Genomic DNA, 20920 nt, shown 5'->3' with positions numbered 1-20920 from the left:
ATGGCATATTCTAGAGCGAAGTTAAAAAGTAAAGATGATAGTGCATCTCCTTGCTTTAGCCCACAGTGAATTGGAAACGCATCAGATAGAAACTGACCTATACGGACTCCGCTGTAAGTTTCATTGAGACACATTTTAATTAATCGAACAAGTTTCTTGGGAATACCAAAGACACATATAAATAGACTACTGTAATATTTGTTAGGTTTTGGAGGTGACTGTCCAGAGTGCACAAATACTCGGGCGTGCATGTTTACTCTTATGTCCTACCCATTCCACTGCGACAGAGATAACAGCCGATCTTGTAGCGGTGAGGACTCACTCTCCAGTTCACATTCAGAAAATCCATCTGCCAAAATCCCTGGCGCGACCTATACCACCTCTGGTTGCTATAACAGCAGCCACCCTGTCAGGCATGCTCTCCACTAGTTTATGTAGGATATCCACTGGAATGCGTCGCCATTCCTCTTGCAACATGGCACTCAGTTTGACAATGGAAGTTGGCCGAATTTCCTGAAATCTCAATTGCCGGTCTAATTCGTCCCAAAGGTGCTCAGTGTGATTGAGATCAGGACTCTGTGCAGGCCAGTCCAACCGGTGAACATTATTGTCTGCATTCTACTGCATAGTAGCCACCGAAACATGGCATCTAGTACGTAAAATCCTGGGTGCCCAATTACTTTTTGGTAGATAGTGTATCATATTTCTCAATGTATTGAACGCTTCATCATGTTTTAAACAAATTATAATTAACTAACATTGTATTGTAAAGGATAAACAAGGAAATACTGCTCATGTAGGAAGGTAAGCTGTGTCACTGGTGTCTGTTCTATTTCTGTAGCAGCTATTCCATTTCATTTTGTACCTGATTCATTATGATGTCATAAAAACACACAAAACATACATATTTCCTGCACCATGCACAGCAAATGAAAGAAGGTTGTCCACAGTCACGCACATTTTTCCGCACTTCTGCTGCGAAACATATCCTTCACATTCACAAACACTTCTCGTTCGTTTATCAATTTTGATGCATACCACGCATATTTCAACATGGCTTTGAATGTAGGAACTGACAACTGAAAGTGAATTATAATAATAATAATAATAATAATAATATCAAGCTTTAAAAAATGAGAAGGCATTAGGATTCGAACTTGGGGTGCCTGGGTGACAACTCAGCATCCAACCACATGAGCTATGCTGTTACACAGTCTAATGTTTCCCTATTAGGCACCTAACGGAAGTATGTCACAAACAATAGCCAATATTTCCAAAATGAGGGGTCATTGGCCACCCATACCAGGTATGACTTTAAACAGTATGTCTTGTACTTTCATCTCACAAAATCTGATTTAATTCGGTGATATACAGAGCATGTCCTCTCCTTGTAAGTACAGAAGAGTCATCGTATCAGGTAACTGTGGGACAAAGCCAGTGCCAGATAATTGATTTTGCCGGATAATTGGAAAATACGTTTATAGGTTATGAAAAGACACATTGTACTGTACTAACATTGATGACACGGCCGCGTTCATGATGCGGTCAGCACTAATAAGAGCCAATCAGCGCACAGCTCCTCGGCTGACTCCTCCCTCTGACACTATAAATTAAGGAGCTGGGTACCCTTAGTTATCATTTAACCCTGAAGATGAGGAAGATGAACATCCTCGAAATGTCGGTGGATCACCAACTTATGACCTGGCTGGAAGCCCGAGAAAATTTTGAGTTATCACGTTGCCAGGAAAACTTCAGAAGTTATTAGACATCTGTTGAGAAGGTGTTGCTCATAGTAAAGGAACTGTATTAAAAAAAAAAAAAACATTTTGAGGACAATTTCCACTATGCCTTATATGTGAGCATTTGCCTGCACCTACTGATCCAGAGTTGTATTTGGGCATGGGTTCGAGTCCACATAGGCTGAGTTTTTTCCAAGGTTTTCTCCAACTAAGGAGAAGGTGAGGTAATCTATGGTGAATCCTCGGTCTCATCTTGCCAAATACCATCTCGCTGTTATCAGTTTCATCAATGCTAAATAACCCAGCAGTTGATCGTTAAATAAGACTAAAAAAACTCAAAATTTACTATGTCTTGATGACTAATACAATATTGTTAAAGAAGCATTAGACCAGGCCTGCACAAACAGCGCTCCTTCGGAGTGGGAGAGTGGTCTTTACCGCTCTCCGAAACGGAGAGGAAGATACGTCAGAATAACATAGACTTGCTATAGGTAGAGGAGAGGAAAACGACCGCTCAGTTATCTAGTGGAGTGCAGTGTGTAGGCCTATTCTCAGTAACTGTTTCACGTTGCTTAGCTACTGCTACAGACAGTATGGAGGAATCTAAAAGACAGAACATAACATTTAACGATTTACAGCTCGAACTATTAATCTTCAGTGTGACCTAAGGGCTAAAGATCGTTTGAATAATACTACTAGCCTGGTTGAGTTTTACAAGACTAAACATTAGCAATAATATCCACGACTACACAGGCTGGCTGTGAAAATGATTGCTATGTTTGGCTCAACATTTATATTTGTGAGCAACTGTTTTCTATAATCAACTTTAATAAAGGCAGACATCGAAAATCTGTAACTGATGTTTCATTACAATCAGTAGGCTACTGTTCCTTTCAGCTGCCAACAGCATAAAACCTCGTTTTGATGTACTGATAAATAAAAATATAACAAAATGATATTATACATTTAAGTAGCTATAGAATTTCTATTACTTCTGTAAAATAAATATTTCTTTATTAATTAATAATAGTTTTGTAAACACTGAACGGGAATTCATTTCATAAGCACTCGTAATAGTACTTCCTTTGTGTATATTTTGTACGAGATCACCCCTTCTTCCAGTCCACCCTTATACAGAGTGCAGCTAATATCTGCATTCCGCTCATGAGCTGTGAGCCGGCTTGGAGAGCGCAAACCTTGTGCAGGCCTGCATTAGACCATGACTGTAGCCATATGTCATACCAATTTTACTTGTTAGCAATTTCCTACTTTTGCCCTTTTTGCAAAATTAGTTCATATTTACAGTGAGATGAACGTTGTTTTAGGGCTCACTTTGTTCACCTTTTCTTCTTCAGCTGCTTGCAAGGGTATACGGGTATTTGTTTTAATCTTCCCCACTTCTAAATTTATTGTCATTACCACTGTCTTAAAGGGATAAAAGTGTTGAGGAGGATATGTCAAATTCTGTAAGGAGCTTTATTTATACTATAGACTGGTTAGACATTAGAGCAGTGATCGCCAAAAGCTGTGTCGCGACACATGCCCCTGCCTCCACTCAAGTGTAACCATTACATCATATCCCCACCCTCTGTTTACAGCCTTCACTTCGATATAAGACAAGACATTTATCAGCAGCGGACGTACGCATGTAATGTTACAAGTGTGTAGGATAATATGTTTCGATATTTTTTCCGAGACAGATAATATTTAAAAACTTAATTTTAAGGAGCATGGGAGCAAAAGTATTTCTTTTGTGCAGATGGCAAAAATATGAGATACTTATGGCCGGTTTTTCCAAGTATTGTTAGAAAATTTAACGACTGTTAAACTCTAAACAGTTTGTTAATTAATAAAATTGTATGTTTTCAACACCAGTTTGGTTTAACAGATTGTTAACAGTTTGTTAATTTTAAATGTAGGATTTCGGGTAGTTAGCTCGTTTAACAGTTCCACAGCTGTTCAAACAGAAGTTGCGAAATTAATATTTTGTGTCTCTCTGTAGGGAATGTTTAGCATATGACTGGTAATATAACATTTAAAAAATACTTTAGACTGTTTAAATACATCAGTGTTATTTTACTTCTTTCGTATTTTGTATCCATAATAGCAATGAGGAAATATAGCCTTACTTTGTAATTATTATTCAGCACGTCACCTACAACTTTCATTTGTCAACTGTTTGTTTAAGGCCTACTATAACAGGTTGTCATTTTATGCAAGTTTCATGACTCACTCTATAATATAGAATTTAAAGATTAATTTTAGCCAATCAAAAATTGTCTTACATGCGTAGAATCATTACCAACTGCTGTTGAGTAGTTAAAATAGTGCTAACAGACGTTATAGTTAAGTGTTGGTTATCTTAAACAAAATTATGTTGAACAAATGGAAAATACATTAACAAAGCGTTAAAAATAAACAGACTGTTAATTTAACATTCGTTAAGCAAAATTAAACATTACTTGGACAAACTGGCCATTAATTTGTTGTAAAATTTTAAATGAAGTATAAAATAACAATGTGCATTGTCATTATTCTTCTTGATATAAAGACTACCACACCCTTACCTGTAAATTGAATATTTCATTAATAAACGAACAATATAAAGTATTGGCTTCTATGTCTTAATCGGGGTAAAATACTTCGACGTTTTTTGAAGTATTTAATGTAATTTGCTATTTCGTGACCAGCCTGGTACGTTTTTCTAATTTCAAATATCTGCTGATGTAAAGTACACATTCTTTTTATGGTAAAATAAGAAAGCATATTTTATTTTATTAATAATACAGAAATAATGAATAGGAAGATAAAAGTTAACAGGGAAAAAAGTATGTGTAGTTAATAAGTAGAAGAATATTATATTGTTTTTGTTTTTTAGTCACAGTCCGTCTCTGCACTGTTATTCGCTGCATTACCTGAGGAGATACGCACTCCACCCCTCTCCCTGCGACAGTGATGTGCGGGTTGCATTCCTATTACGTCACAATTTCGTGGTATTTGGCAACCACTGCATTAGAGCATATTAGATACTCAAAGTCTCATTCATAAAACTTAACTAATGGTATAAAATTGTTTTATTAGATTATACTGTACAAAAGGTAACTGATATCTTCACGTTAGTGGCAATAAATTACAGACACGCTTATTTCTCGATTCCCTGTCTTTCTTGATCACTTACAATTAAATATTTTTAAAATGCATCACTTGTTAACTACATTACCTGTTACAATATAGAGAAATAAATTATAAACCAAATTGCATTTCGAAAATTGGTGATTTTATGTGATCTTATCTAACTTGAAATCGTGTCACTGATTATAATTATCACTATGCACGTCACATTGAAGTTTCCAATGTTTTTACGAGACAGTCAGAAAAAACATTGAAGGCATCTTCTCTTTTTTATATAACATCCTGCCACACAACCTCATAAATGTCTCAGAAGCGTACAGAATTCGAAGATATTGTAATGCTACATCTCTCATCTACTCCAGCATTTTGTAATTATTAGATCAAAGATGAGTAGATGTGCTTCCATTTCTTGGCTCATACTTGATTCATGTATCGAAAATTTCATTTCCACTTCATCTCAGTTCTGTCATGAGAAATTTATATATCTTTCCAGAGGTTCGTTGTTGTTGTTGTTGTTTTGGATCCTTAATACAACATGATGGCACCATTAGATTTTTCTTCTATCATGGGTTGTGGTGTTTTCTTCTCCCGAGTCTCATGAGTACCAATGTATATGGCAATGATGTTGAGGAAATGTATCACTATTGCTCCAACAACAAACCTGGAACATTCGCAAATGCAATTTATTACAGAGCACCAACAATATTTCGGTTTTGAAATTACAAAAGTTCGTTACCAGTACTCAGATTCTACACATTGCATTGTAGAGATTATTAAATATTGTACTGGTTTAAAAACAGATATTTTAGGACCATAGAAATTGAAATTATGAAGGAAAAAGAAGTGATAAACGTATTATGTTCATACAACCCCCTCTCACACACACATTAATAGTTTTCCATTTTTACATTAATAAAGAAATATCTATAATTCCATGACGTAAGTTTTACGTGTGACATTCCAGAGACCTATTGCATAAAGCTAAAATTACTATTTTTTACTAGTAATAAATTAGTAAATAAGTAAAAAAAAAAAAACAGTAATTTCTGTTGCATAAATTTATATTGGTTAAATTTGTCACAAGTGACAAACACTAGTAATTACTGACAGTTTCATTTCTTTATCAACGAATTGTTGCATAAAAATTTGTCATTTGTAAAATAGTTAGAATCGCGAGCATGTTTTCTACCAATCCTTTGTTCTTGGTAAACTTTTTTAAAAGTGTAGAAATAATATTGTTAATGTAATGTGACTTCATCTTCAAGCTGTGCGAGTGAAGAAGAATTCATATCAATGGCCCAGAACCAGGCTGTTCCAAGTCCATTTTACTCCCCCCCCCACCCCCCCAGGAGAGCTGTTTTAAGCTCCTGACATTCAAAGCTTCATGAAACAATTTGGAATAGCTTCATAGCAACCTTATGGAGAGGAATATTTACAATTTTGTTCGATTCATATATGCAGACAAGAACTGGAACACAATGGAACACAGATTTCTTTCTTATAAAAGGTTGGACTTAGAACAGTCTGGTTCTCAGCCATCGATATATCGATCATCTAGTTCAAAAGTGCGACAACTCAAAAAAAACAAATTTTGACATATCTTGAGTTGAAAGTTGCAAATAAATCACCTAGAAAGGAACAGAGTTCTGGTTCATAACTACGACAATTAGAAATGAGTCAGTATTCAGGACGAGTATATCACAATCTTCCAGTTCATTATTAATACATTTCGAAATGTAGTAATAATGAATTAGTAAAGTCCACAGTTATAATTACTTCTAAAGCAGTTTATTTCGTTTTTTTTTTTTCCTTTTTGGTTGTAAATATGATTTATCTCAAATTGAATCGGAAACAGCTCCGAAAGGGGCTTTCAGTAGTGTAAATAACTAAAACATGGCAATTTTTGAGTTGTCGCACTTTTGAACTGGACGATCAATATAGGCAGAGGAAAATAGGCCAAGAATAAATACTGATTTCAAGAGTTCCAATTTAAAGAAAGATTTCTCATGTCAAAAATAAAACTTGAGATATTGCTTGCTACTGCAAAGTCTTATTTACGTCCTGCAACATGATTTTACCTATAGGCCCCTAACTAAGAGAAGGCTATTTTAATAGTAATGTAAATATATCACAGCTCTCTTCCTAAAGTTCGGCAAAATTGTCACTCGTGTATATTTCCAATTGGTACCAGACCAATTGATTGAGCACACATGTGGAATTGTTGCCATTTATTTTGACTTTACTTCCTTTGTCAAATTGAAAGAAAACTGTCTAACTAGTTTATATCGTTTTGTTCTCTTACTTTATTGAGAAACATGACACAAAGATAGTTTCGCGAAATTTTTACAATGAAACACACAAATGTTGAATATTTTGTGTGCATTACAGACTATGATTGTCTTTTTCTTTCTTAATTAAATAAATGCAAAATTAAATAATACTTAAATCTGATTTTAGTATTGTAACACTACTTTCCTCGCAATATTCTAAAACAGAATTTGTCAATATGGCTACCATTCTCTTGTAAAATATACTAGTCGTGACAAATTAATAAAATTGTGTTATGCAACAGAAATTACTGAGACTTGTTGTTTGTCATCCATGTATTGGTAAATTGTCACTTGTCACTAGTATCTTTTATGCAATAAGCCCCAGATGTCTCGTGGTTTTCCACGCAGTATGTTTCGCTCCATTCTGTATATGATATGTTGTATAGTATTTGAACTATACTTACTTACTGGCTTTTTAGGAACCCGGAGGTTCATTGCTACCCTCACATAAGTCCGCCATTGGTACCTATCCTGAGCAAAATTAATCCGGTCCCTGCAATCATATCCCACGTTCCTCAAATACATTTTAATATTATCCTCCCATCTACGCCTCTTTCTCCCCAAAGGTCTTTTTCCCTCAGGTGTCTCAACTAACACACTATATGCATTTTTGGATTCACCCATACGTGCTACATGCCTTGTCCATCTCAATTGTCGTTCAAAATCTGATAGTTAAACATCAGAAACTATCATTGGAAAATAAATACAGTAGAGCCCCACTTATCCGTCACTCTATTAACCAATTGGTGGAATATCCAATTGTCTGTCTTTAGCTATTTTTTCTGCAGGAAAAACCTGTAGTACAGTACAGTACCTTATATTAGTACGTATTTTTTCTAGAGTTTGTTGTTACAAGCCTTTACCCTTACACAGAATTGCTGCCGCTGCTGCCAATAGGAGCAGTTACTTCTGGGTGTTTTCCCAAGTTATAAAATAGTTACTACCAACTTTCAAAGAAATGACATCAAGAACTTCTGCACAATTTATAGAAAACATGTGCAGCATTCAGTCCTTGTCCTACTGTTCCAGTGGCCATACTGTATAAATTCTACGCAAAATGTCTTCCACGAATGTAAAAAAAAAAGTGTTTGATAACTATTGAAAAACGTGCCAATAATTGAGCGGTATGGGAAAAGGGAAACTGTAACGCATCTCGCATCAGAATACAGGATTGGCATTACAACTGTCCGCGATTTAATAATAATAAAAAAAGGACAAAATGTATAAAATATGTAAATCCACAACACGAGACTTGTACTATTCCTATCTTTCCGCAGATATCCATTACAAGGAATTTCCTTGCCCCTTAAAAATCCATTGTTGTCAAGCAGACTTAAATTAGTGAATTGTTGATCCACTAGCCAGCATCTTAAACACATCACCACGGAGGAAATTATGAAACTGTCTATAATGCACTTAATTTATGAAAATATTTTATGTGAATTATCCGATTTTTTCGATTAACCGTTCAGTCCATCCACTTCATTGCCACAGATAATACAGGTTCTACTACTGTATATATATATATATATATATATATATATATATATATATCTGTATCCAAGAATCACTATGCCTAAAATTTAATATTAATAAAAGATGTATTTGCGTAAAATTCTTCGTGGTCAAGTGCTACTGTCAATTTCTTTAAATACAATTCGATACCATATCCAAATTTGATCCAGATCACATATTTCTTGCAGAAAGTGTCTCACAAACATTTTCCACTTCATTTAATATTAATGCAATGAAAACTGGGACAATTACCACTTAATATCTCCTAATTAATTACCTCCTTTGGTTGTTTATAAGCCCATTTAGTACAAGAATAATCCAACCACATCAAAATTGATATAGAAACAAATTTTTTGACAGTGATTAAACCCAATTCAGCAAAAAAATTTTCATTCTCTGGCACTGGAAATTAAAAATTAATCTGGGCCGCAATTACAGACTTATACCGTATTGCATTGTTAAAAATATACAAACATTAGAAAGTAGTTCATTGTGGACAAGAAGGGGATAAAATGGTATATTGAGGTTCTTTAACTTCTTGTAAATCCATTGTTAAAGGACAAAATTGTTCTCAAAGAATGTTTAACTTATAGAAGTTAAATAATTAAATGTTTATACCAGTGTGCGTATGTCTGTATGTGTGTGCTTGTAAGAAATCACGTATACTTTATTAATTTCGAAAGAAATATATATTTAGTTCTCATAAAATAAATAATAGTAATAATAATAATCCATGGCGCTACAGCCCGTGAAGGGCCTAGACCGACCAGCCAGCTGCTGGCCTCATACCCACATGCCAAAGCAGAGGTGGACTATCATCCAACCAGAATGGAGGTATTGTGTGGTTAGCACGATGATCCCCCCAGTTGTTAAAGCTGGTATTCGCAACTGGATTTCACTACCTATCGTAGCTTCGCAAGTGCATCACGATGCTGGGTGGGCACCGGTTCCATACACTGGCCGAAATTTCATGAGAAAATTTCTTCCTCCATGAGGACTCGAACCAGCGCGCATTCCGTAATGCGAGTCCTAGGTGGGATGCCTTAGACCGCGATGCCACGGCGCGGGACTATTTAGTTCTCATATGAAATATAATTTAATAATAGGCGTAAGCTTTACTGAAGTCTGTGACTATTTTTATTAGAAGCAGAAGCAATTATTTAATTTTAATACAATAATATTACCCTTTAAATTAAACATATCTGAAGTACCTACCAGAAGGAATAACCATAGTATGCTCTATTCGTAGAACTCCAATTGTTCTGTCTGTCTTCTCTGCTCATCACATTGTACTGTAGCTTCTGGTAGAATTGTACTGCCCACAGACTTACAGCACACAAATTGAAGAACACTGTACATAGAAATAGAAAAACAATATTATAATAAGCAACAAAGAAGGAAACTGGAGAGGAATAAAATGATTTCATCATGCTTAATTATTTTTGTTATTATATATATATATATATCAGTGGCGAAGCTCATAAGAGGCTTTTGAGTCTTAGCCTACCCAAAAAATTTGAGTTATTATACCTAGTAACAGTAGACCTATAAATTTGTAATAACGATATATCATAATACTTGGTTGCACTCCAATCCTTCCATATATTTAGTTCACTGTTGGCAGTCATTCCAGTATGGAGAGAGCAGTGCGAACAGCGAGGCTTAAGGTAGAAAGCCTCTAAAGGCATGACTACGACCTTAACTCGCAAGCTTGAGGGGGGGGGGCCGGGGAGGGGGTATTGATTTGCTACATCCCTGTACGGGACGAGGCTAGCCTTCCATCACAATACTACATTGCGCTATAATGATGTTCTGTGAAAACGCTGCGTTGAAAAGTGCATGCATGTGTGTTACATATTAATTTTGCATAAAATGGCTCATACTGAAAGAACGTTGAGGTCATTATTTGGAGAATTAAAAGAGAAACCGTTTTCAAGTTGGATGTATGGAACAAAATGTAGAGTGAACAGATTTCCAAAATGAGAAAACGGAACACTCATTCCTGGCAGCTCATTCCTGGAATTCCTTGTCACAGGAAATCAGGAGCAGTCGGAGTCTAAAATCTTTTAAGTACACTCTACTTAGAAATGTTTTTAATGAACAGAACTAGACTCTTGCGAAAGTTTCTAAATAGTCTTAAATGACCAAGTTGTTATTTTTTTCTCCTCTCTCTTCTTCTTCTTTTTTTCTCTTTTCTTTTTTTTATTATCTTGATATATTACTTAATCATTTGTGTTTGTATGCCATTTAGCACGACTTTGCTAATCGATATTTTATGTCTTGTAACCCACATGTATTCTCCTATTAGTATATTAACTGTATAATATATCTCAAGTGAATTAATCGTCGAATTTATCTTGGGCATTTTAGGTCTTATAAATTGTGTATTTGTGTGTGTATGTGTGTGTGAGTGTGTATATTCCCCTTATGTTATGTAACTGATTTTGATTATGTGTAATTTTCTACTTTATTTTATATATTATGTAACCGATCTTGACTATTTGTAATTTTCTACTATATTTTATGTAATTTCTAAGGTATTTTCTTTTGTGTTGTTTTGTAATCTAATTTTGTATTTCATGTATATTATTGAAACCTGGTTGAGTGGAAGAGAAGCCTCATGGCCTTAACTCTGCCAGGCAAAATAAATCTACTACTACTACTACTACTACTACTTATTAAAGTTGACGTAAATCAACATTTTATCTAAACATTCATTATTACTTGTGTTTATATAAGTCAGTGAGCAATAGGGTCCAGTTTTTATTTATTTTAAAATAATAAATACCGATACTACTCTGTTTACAATAACTAAGCTATAATAATAATAATAATAATAATAATAATAATAATAATAATAATAATTATTATTATTATTATTATTATTATAGCTTAGTTATTGTAAACAGAGTAGTATCGGTATTTATTATTTTAAAATAAATAAATAATAATAATAATTATTATTATTATTATTATTATTATTATTATTATTAAACTTGGCTCTGATTGACTGGACGGTGTGACGTTTGGTGTTCCAAATAAGTACTTTAGTACGGTTCTTGGCATCTCTCAGTGCAGCCCCTACCCGGAGATCCGATTGAGGGACTATTTTACCTCCGGAGACTTTTACACTGAGGGACTCCATGAATCAGAAGCAATGAAAAATATAGTGGGACTGCGTTGGTGTTAATGGAGCTTATGTGGGTACCTCTTTGCTACTTGTTAGCTTAAACAAGTTTAAGCCCCCTCACCATGACAAGGTGAGTACCCATTCATTTTACAAACCTATGGATCAACAATTGGCTCTCTTCTGACAAAGGAAAAATTTTACAGTCTGTACAAAAGAAACCAAATGACCTGGAAATGTACAAAAACTTGCCCAGACATGTTCAAACATTTTTAACAAGAGCCAGAACAGGTCACATTGTCACTCAATTGTACCTACACCGATTTCACATTTCTGATAATCCTACTTGTCTGTGGTGTAATAATCATGATGAAGATCTGGAGCACATTCTTCTATACTGTCCATCCATAAACCACAAGAGAAGTAAATTAAAATCATCAGTACCAGTTGCAGAAGACACAGCCCTGCAGTATATATTGACTACACCCCAACTCTGGCTACTAGCAACAGGCATCTATAATGAACACCGATCAAAATACCCCTCATTTCTCGTGAAAAACAACAACTGAATAGACTACAGTGGACTATAGTGGACTTTATGTTGTCAGCAAACAGCTGGATACATTAAGAAGATTGATTGATTATTGTGCAAGTACATAACAGGGTAGCATTACGTCATTGCTGATAATTTTTTATACTGCAACTAGTCTGGATTAATTGAATTCATTACGGTGATATCTGATGGAAACAGTATAGAATTACTCAATATTTTACGTGATTATTAAATAAAATAATAGAAAAAAAGGAACATTTTAACAATAATTTAGGGAAACGAGACGCCATTTTTAAAAAACGGGACTTTGGCATCCCGAGCATACTTTTCTCGGGGCAGGGAACAAGAGACTGAAAAAAAGGGACAATAATGTTAAAAATAGGATGTCTGGTCATCCTAATCTATATGTACACTTCATCACTTTTTACATACTTAGGCCATGTCTCAAAGCTCAAGTCCATACTACACACTAGTGACTAGCAACTAGGTGACTTGTAAACTACACACTAGGGAGCTTTGGACATGTATGCTTGAAACATGGCCTTCTTCATTGACTATTTTTCTAAAAACCATGACATCATGGTGCAGCACTGAATTAAGAAGGCAGTGTTCTAACGCAATTTCATTACGAGTTGTGGAAAAGATAAGGAAGGGCTTAATATATTACAATAATGTTTAAAACATTGTACAGAAGGTACTAACAATGTCAGTGTTCAAAGTTAACGTGTTATTCTACATTATATTTAGCTACATTATTTCACTACCAAAGCATTTTCAGATTTCATAACCCCAATTGCTGATCAGGTATCTATGTTTATTTAGTGAACAAGTCAACAATCAAGCAAGCATTTTCGTTTACTAGCTATTACGGACTTGATTGCTATGCACTATGTAGCATTGGATCATAACTTGTGACGTCACATCCGGCTATTTAGTCAACAATCTAGTTCACTTCAGCTGAAAATGTAGCTTTGAGACACGGCCTTAACTTAGAGTTATTGGTGTCAAATATTAAAGTAAACGAAATTCAAATCCATGTCCCATTTCAGAATCTTCAAATGATTATTTCCTTAATGTACTCACTTGCAAGGGAGTTCCACAAATAGAGTCCTGGGACTCCGGTAACTGCACCTATTGGAGTGGTAGCAGTGTTCACTACAGCAAATATTGCTGACAGACCAGCGAACAGCAGTGCACCAGCTAGACAAGCGATTGCAGCGACCCATAGTCCATAGAGGAGGAATTCTCGGTCAGACTTAACCAACTCCAACACTGAAAGAGGAAATATCAGTACATGTACACTCTATCTATAAACACAGTTCACTTGGCTCAGGTTACACTGTATCATTCCTCACAAAGTACGTAACACTGAAAATGTATGCATAATTTAAAGGTTTCCTTCTCTTGAGAAATCACAAAGCATTCTCGTGAGAGACTCAGAGAACAAAATCTTCTCTACAATATTTTACGTGCAGATAAAGAGATATTGGAAACTATGTATATCATCTACTGGTACCAGTACCATGTTCATGTGCATTACCTCCTCAACCATACTAAATATATTAACTCATGAAGTATTAGCTATTAATGTGCTCAATAGTTTGGGACACTAAGACTGTACACAAACATAAAGATCAAAATACACTCAGGGACAAAAAAACCGGACACTTTAATATTTGCTGGTATTTTGCAAAACATTATCTTCTCATACAATATTATGGTAGCCATCTGTTGTTATGGAGACGTGTATACATTGTTGATTGTTTTTTGTTTTATAAACAAGCCATTACAACCAAATATTCCAATTTTGCTTTCGGAGTCTCAGCTATAACAATTTTGTCTCAACCATTTTGTGCTTCATTATTGTTATCATTCGTTATTTCTTTATTTTTACATTTTCTGAGTTTAAGTGGGGTTGTAACATTTGTCTTAAAACAAGATGCGACCTGAAGATGTGGCTCGAGCTGTAGCCTTTTATGATGATGGATGCAGTGTACGTTACATTGCAAATGTTATGAATATGGCTAGAAGCACAACCCATGATGCCATAAAACGGTATAGAGAGACCCTAGAATATACCAGAAGACCAGGTTCGGGTCGTCCAAGAGCTACAAATCCAAATGAAGACAGGTATATGGTGTTAAGAGTTCTTAGGGAACGCAACCTGCCAGCTACTAGTGTAGCCCAGCAATTTGTTAACATGCATGGACGCCCAATTTCGGCCAAAGCAGTTAGAAGGAGGTTGAAAGCAAGTGGACTGATATCAAGTAGACCTGCAACTGGTCTCAGACTTCTCAGGATGCATCGAGTTGAACGACTGTGTTTTGCAAATGATCACAGGGATTGGAGAAATGGACAGTGGAGCTGTGTTCTGATCACCGATGAGTCCCGTTTCAATCTGTGCTCACCTGATGGACGTGAAAGAGTTTGGAGAAGGAGGGGAGAACGATTTTCACAGTGTTGCATTTCCGAAAATGTACCGTATGGAGGTGGCGGAGTGATGGTTTGGGCAGGAGTGTGTACGAATGCTCGTACAGTGTTGGTTTTTGTTGAAAATGGAAGACTAACAGCTGATAGGTATATAAATTAATGTTTGGCTGATCATGTTGTGCCATTTGGCCAATTTGTAGGCGATAATTTTGTTTTAATGCATGATGATGCACGGCCGCATATTGCCCATGCAGTCGGAGATTATCTCCAAGAAGTGGGAATCCATGTTCTTCCATGGCCAGCAAGGAGTCCAGACATGAACCCAATTGAACACGTGTGGGACATGCTGGGACGGCGTGTTAAGAATAGACGACCGAGACCAGAATCGTTACAAGAGTTGAGGCGAGCACTTTGCGAAGAATGGGAACTTATTCGTCAAGAAGACATTGCTAACCAAATTGAGAGCATGCAAAGACGTATGGATGCAGTTATTCAAGCCAGAGGGGGTAATACCCGTTACTAAAAAGAGTTTTTAATGTTTAAGGCACCATAAAATGAAAAAAACAGTTAGACCAAACGATGCCATAGTTATACGCCCTTTGTAATTTTTTGTAAATTTTCTCATCAGAGATTTTTTTTTTTTCAAATGTTGTCGTATAAGGTGCTAAATGAAACATTATTTTATTTAAATGGGTTTTGTTTCATTTTGAAATAATTGGCAACAAAATGCAAGCAAATATAGAAGTGTCCGGTTTTTTTTGTCCCTGAGTGTATATTACAAAATATTTTTTTCGTTATATGGGATATTTAAGATGTACTCCAATCACAATATTTTCTCAATACATTCTATAATGAGAACGTGAAAACATATCACTTCAATTTCCCTCTTTTAAGATATAGTAGAACCTCTATTATCTGCGGCAATGAAGGGGGTGGACTAAACCGTTAATGGAAAAAATTGGATAATCTGTACCATAACACCTTTTAACTCTGTACACTTAGCACAAAGGTCATACAATTCTAAGCATATAAAAGAAATTGTCTTGGTCAAAAAACCACCCTTCCAGAGTATGATACTTATTACTACTTCATTTAATTAGAACTTCTTTCCTTTCAATGTTTCTTTTTTATTTCTGGAATAAACGGTAGTCTGAAGGATCTAAATTGTGCGAATATGGGGGATCAGTGCCGGATTTAGGCATAGGAAACCTAGGCAGTTGCCTAGGGCGGTAATTTCTAGGGGGGGGCGGCATTTTTCTTTCTCTTTTTCTTTTTTTATTTCCTTTTTTTTTTTCCATTTTCATTTTAGAGTGAAATTTGTTTTTAAAACACTTGATAAATTTTTTCTGAAGTTTGTTCTTGAACACCTTCTGAAAGTAGGAAGTCGCTGTCGCGGCGAGAGTAAAAGGAAAGAGTGCAACTGTATAATTATATTGTAATATCGGTATCACGTTATTATACTATGAAATTGCTTGTATAAACAAGAGTGCATTGTTGAAAATCAAACTGGATGTATGTTTCTTATTTATCGCTATGAATAGTAACACAACTCTCAGTTACATTTCCAGTATACTGGGTCGTGCAGATAAAAGTAGCCCTCCTACCGTTTGAATGCGAATGCGATATTTTGACTGCTTGAAATGCCATTATCGTATTCTATCGTATCGTATCCTAACGAAATGAATAAACAGTTACAGCAATGGACAATTTTATGCAATGCCGGTAATCGATTGTTGGCATTAGTGTATGTGAGAACAGGTTCGATTAACGAAACCCGCGAAATTTTCAGGACAAGTTTCCGGGTAGAGGACAACAGCTGGGAAAGAGAGCAATACAGGATTTGGTTAAAATGTGACGCGCTACGAGATCTGTGCAAAATGTATCTGTGGGAGTGTATCTGAACATGATTAGACGTGCACAACTGTGTATTGATGCTGCAGTGAGCTACTTTCAACATCTTCTATAAAAGGTGAGTCCTTTTCAGCACTTCGCGCCTGTATTTACTCTATACTAGCACGGGCTACTTTTTGTATCTGCGCCATTCTGTATATCGTCAACAGTACTATTTAATCACTTTTCAGTATGTGCACTATAATGCGATATGAAAGGTTTATCCCGTTAAGAGTTGGAGATTATTTTTCAGTTTACGTTATAGGCCTACTTCCTATCGAAGTAGGAAATACTCATAATAATTATACCACCAACAAAACCAATGCTTAAAAATAAACCACAGCCTGCCTTTCACATATCAGTTTTGTTTCAACAGTAAATAAGTTTGGATTTGTTTCTTTGCATTGAGTCTGATTTGCTTCGTTAGATGGACTTTGATGACATCAACAATGTTTTCTCAGTGAAGGAAGTGCGAAGGAAATCTTTATAATTTACAAGGAAGATGCATGTACAGTCAACTCTGGATATAGTGAACTCGGTTATGGTGAACATTCGGCTATAGTGAACCTAAGTCGTTGGTCCTGACCCGCATATTAAAAAGTACATTAATATTTCCGTTTATAGTGAACCCTCGCTTCGGTTATAGTGAACATTGTGTCCTGACAAATTCTCATTTGACGTCAGACCTTGTATAAAATTGAAAGAATGTGTTGAGAACAACATTCTAAGTTTCTTACTCCTTTAGTCTAAGGACAAAGGTAGGATTAGTGATTCGTAGACAATGAGCTGTACTGTAAATCCAGGCAATACGTGACGACCTTGCCTGACTCCGCCGTCGAAGGGTTGACATTCTGTTCTTATTTCTAATCCTCCAACGTCAAAGGGTTATCAGAAACATTTTCATTATGACTGATAGCATCAAAACAACGGAAAATGAAATTGCCTTCTTTTATTAAAAGGGGACGGACATTATATCCAGAGCACAAATGAAGGTAAGATTTAGATGGCTTTCAAACTCCATCAACCCTCTCTCGGTTTCCATTAAGTGACCTGGGAAATTCCAAGGCTGAGTACGCAGTCATACCATAACAGTGTTTGTCATTTCTGCCTGATCTAGTTTCCATCAGTGAATGTACTGTATAAAAATGTCGAAGCGTAAAGTGTTTTCTTTGGAAGATAAGGTGAATATTATAAGTGAAAATGAACGTGATCTTTCCCAAGCGGACGTGGGTCGACAGCATAGTTTAAGTAAATTAACTGCGAGTAACAGTATACAGTGTAATCCATTCCACAAAATTGAAATATTTTATTTTCTTGTTCACAATTTCATTCATTTCTGTCATTTAAGGTTAGAGGACAGACACTTCGGATATAGTGAACGAAATATGCAAGTCCGCCGAGGTTCACTATATCCGGAGTTGACTGTATTTTGATTCCAGTAATTTATTGTTTTCTGAATTGTAACATTTCATTTAAAACTAATTTAAACTAAACATGACCTTATGTTGTTGTTTACTCAACTGTCCGAAGAGAGGTATGGACCTCACAAGTGATACCAAGAAGGCACCACTTATGAGGCAACTAAGCCAGGAGATAATGGGGTAGGGTGGCCAGTTTCTTTCCCCCTCCATTGCATATATCGCAGACTAGCTACATATTACACTATTCAGACTTCAGATGCCATGACCTGTATAATAGCTGCTTATAACTTGTTTGTGGAAGTTGGGGGGGGGGTTGTAAATTATAGCACTGCCTAGGGGCGGCACTATACTTAAATCCGGCCCTGTGGGGGATAGTCCTTAGTTCAAAACCAACTTCATCAATGTTCTGCAGCACAGTCAGCGACTTGTGAACAGGTGCATTGTATTGCAGGAACAGCACGTTTTATCACGACGTTTCTCCACAATCTTTTATCAAAGCTCAGTTAATAATAACAAATAATATTCTCCCTTGTTCTAAGTAGTCTGTCATAATTATTCCGTCTTTGTCCCTCCCCCCCCCCAAAAAAAAAACTACTAATGCAAGAACCTTTCCTACGGACTTTTAAATGTGAAATTCCGTTGGTTGAGGAGAACCTGAATATTTCCATTCTTTTGATTGGGCTTGTGATTCTGTATCGTAATGTTGGATTCATGTTTCGTCCATAGTTCTGTTACAATACGAACTAAAAGTTTGAAGAATTTTCTTCAAAGTGGCGGCACTTGTCACTCTGAGTCTGTCGTAATCGCAGATAATTTCCTCATACCGAAATCATGATGTAATACGTGAAAGACACGTTCATAGAACATTTTCAGTCTCTGATAAATACAGTGGCGTAGCCTGGTTTTCAGACTGGGGTATGTAACCCAGTTAATATAGTTTGAAAATGGAATTTCCCATATCTGTATCCAGCATAGCGTATATACCGAATACAATTGTATCATGTAGTATAAACACTGCCCATATCTTCCTTGCGAATACAAATTTACAAGTATATTACGTACCTAGTAAAACATCGACACACTGAAAAGTGTTTTCATAAACTTAGTTTAGGACTATGCAGTAAAAATAAAATTAATAAACTCACGTTTACTATCCTTGGAGTTTTTTTACTTGGTTATATAACGACGCCGTATCAACTACGGGGTTATTTAGCGTTGATGAAGTTGGTGATAGTGAAATGATATTTGGCGAGATGAGGCCGAGGATTCGCCGTAGATTACCTGACATTTACCTTACGGTTGGGGAAAACCTCGAAAAAATCCTAACCAGGTAATCAGCGCAAGCGGGAATCGAATCCACGCCCGATTGCAACTCTGGATCGGCAAGCAAGCATCTTAGCCGACCGAGTTACGCCGGTGGCTCTCCTTGGAGTTTCCCCGAACATTTTTAGTCGTTTTTTCAAATATTATATGGTTACAAAAATAGTTATGTTTCTTGGCTGCCTTATAAATATTATTTAAATCTTCATAGCAATTGGTATTTCAAACGGACTTTTCATTAGATAAGAGAAGACAAGACCAGTAAAACAGTTTGTTTAAAGTGTTACAATCTCACAGCCACGACTCAATAAATACCTACGTTTGAGCCCATTTATGTCATGCTGGGCATTGATATTTTATGGAGATCACATAAACAGACCTTCCAACACAGTTTTCATTTTTTATCTCCGCTCTTCCTCTCCTAAATTCCGCAATCCAACTCTTTATGGTGGCGTACAGTACGTAGGAGAATGATCCCTCAATGTACCCACCAGATCTACATAAATTTCCTTGGCGAACATTATTTAAAAAAATAGGTACGTTAGCACCGACCGGTACGTAATTTTATCGAAATTGAATTTTTTATCTGACAATTTTTTTTAAGTCACGATGCAGAACGCAGGACACAATTTGTATTTTTTTTTTATTTAGGCTTATAACGAAGGTCCAATATATTAGTACCCCTTTGTAGCCTAGATAGCCTATTAGAGATGGGTCGATATAATAATTTCTCGATATTGATACTTGTTTTAGAGTTTCGATACTCGATACTACGAGTTTAGAAGTAAGTGTGTTTGTTGGGAATATTAATTAATTACATTTTCCTCCTCCTTTCGGTTAGTATCGTATTCGGAATAACAATGGTACTTTAATAAGAGAGGTTGCAGTTGCTTGCAGCGTCAAGTCGTCTGATCTTAAGAACTCTTTGCCAATATTCCGCGCCTTATTGGCCACATCTTATATTAGAAGCAGGCAAGGAATTCCTAATTCCTAGGTACCGGTACATATAATTTTTTTATGGGGAATACTGAACCTTGCTAATTTTAGTTACATATTTGGAATTCATTCATACGTCTTATAAAGTTATAATAGTCTTAGCCATGCAGAAAGTCGTCTAGCCTCGCATGCGTATTTTCATCCACCTTCCACTTTTGTCGCAATCCTACCAGTGGCGGCTCCTGCATATTTCTTAAGAGGAGTAAAGAAGCTAACAGCGCAAAATTACACCTTCTTGAGAAAAACATGCTACAAATTAGCCTACATGCATACATGTAAGACCAGGTAGTGTTGGGGTTGGCCTTCCTCCCTTTTGTATAGCAATAATCTGTTTTTGTAAACTGAGTTTCCTAAATTGTCAAAGATATAATATGTTTTCACTTCCATTCATTGTTGAATAATTGCACAAATTAACAATTACAAGGAAATTCACAACCTCGTAGCATTTTTCGAGCACACTACAGCAT

At 36.0% G+C, this 20920-nt stretch overlaps 1 protein-coding gene across 1 annotated transcript in view; it reads right to left on the bottom strand.

The window, feature by feature from the left end:
• Positions 1-4795: 4795 nt before the first annotated feature.
• LOC138703748 (clarin-3-like) overlaps positions 4796-20920 on the bottom strand; it is a 51069-nt gene continuing 34944 nt past the window's right edge. The window contains exons 2-4 of the mRNA XM_069831891.1: positions 13480-13668; positions 9932-10067; positions 4796-5532 (exon numbers count right to left, since the gene is read on the bottom strand). Coding sequence (XP_069687992.1) covers positions 5397-5532; positions 9932-10067; positions 13480-13668 — 461 coding nt within the window. The 3' untranslated portion in view covers positions 4796-5396. The remainder of the gene's footprint in view (positions 5533-9931; positions 10068-13479; positions 13669-20920) is intronic.

Source organism: Periplaneta americana, chromosome 7 (genome assembly GCF_040183065.1).
Source record: "Periplaneta americana isolate PAMFEO1 chromosome 7, P.americana_PAMFEO1_priV1, whole genome shotgun sequence".
Lineage (NCBI taxonomy): Eukaryota > Metazoa > Arthropoda > Insecta > Blattodea > Blattidae > Periplaneta > Periplaneta americana.
Note: the sequence above shows the minus strand (reverse complement) of the source record. Positions and strands in the feature narration are given on the sequence as shown.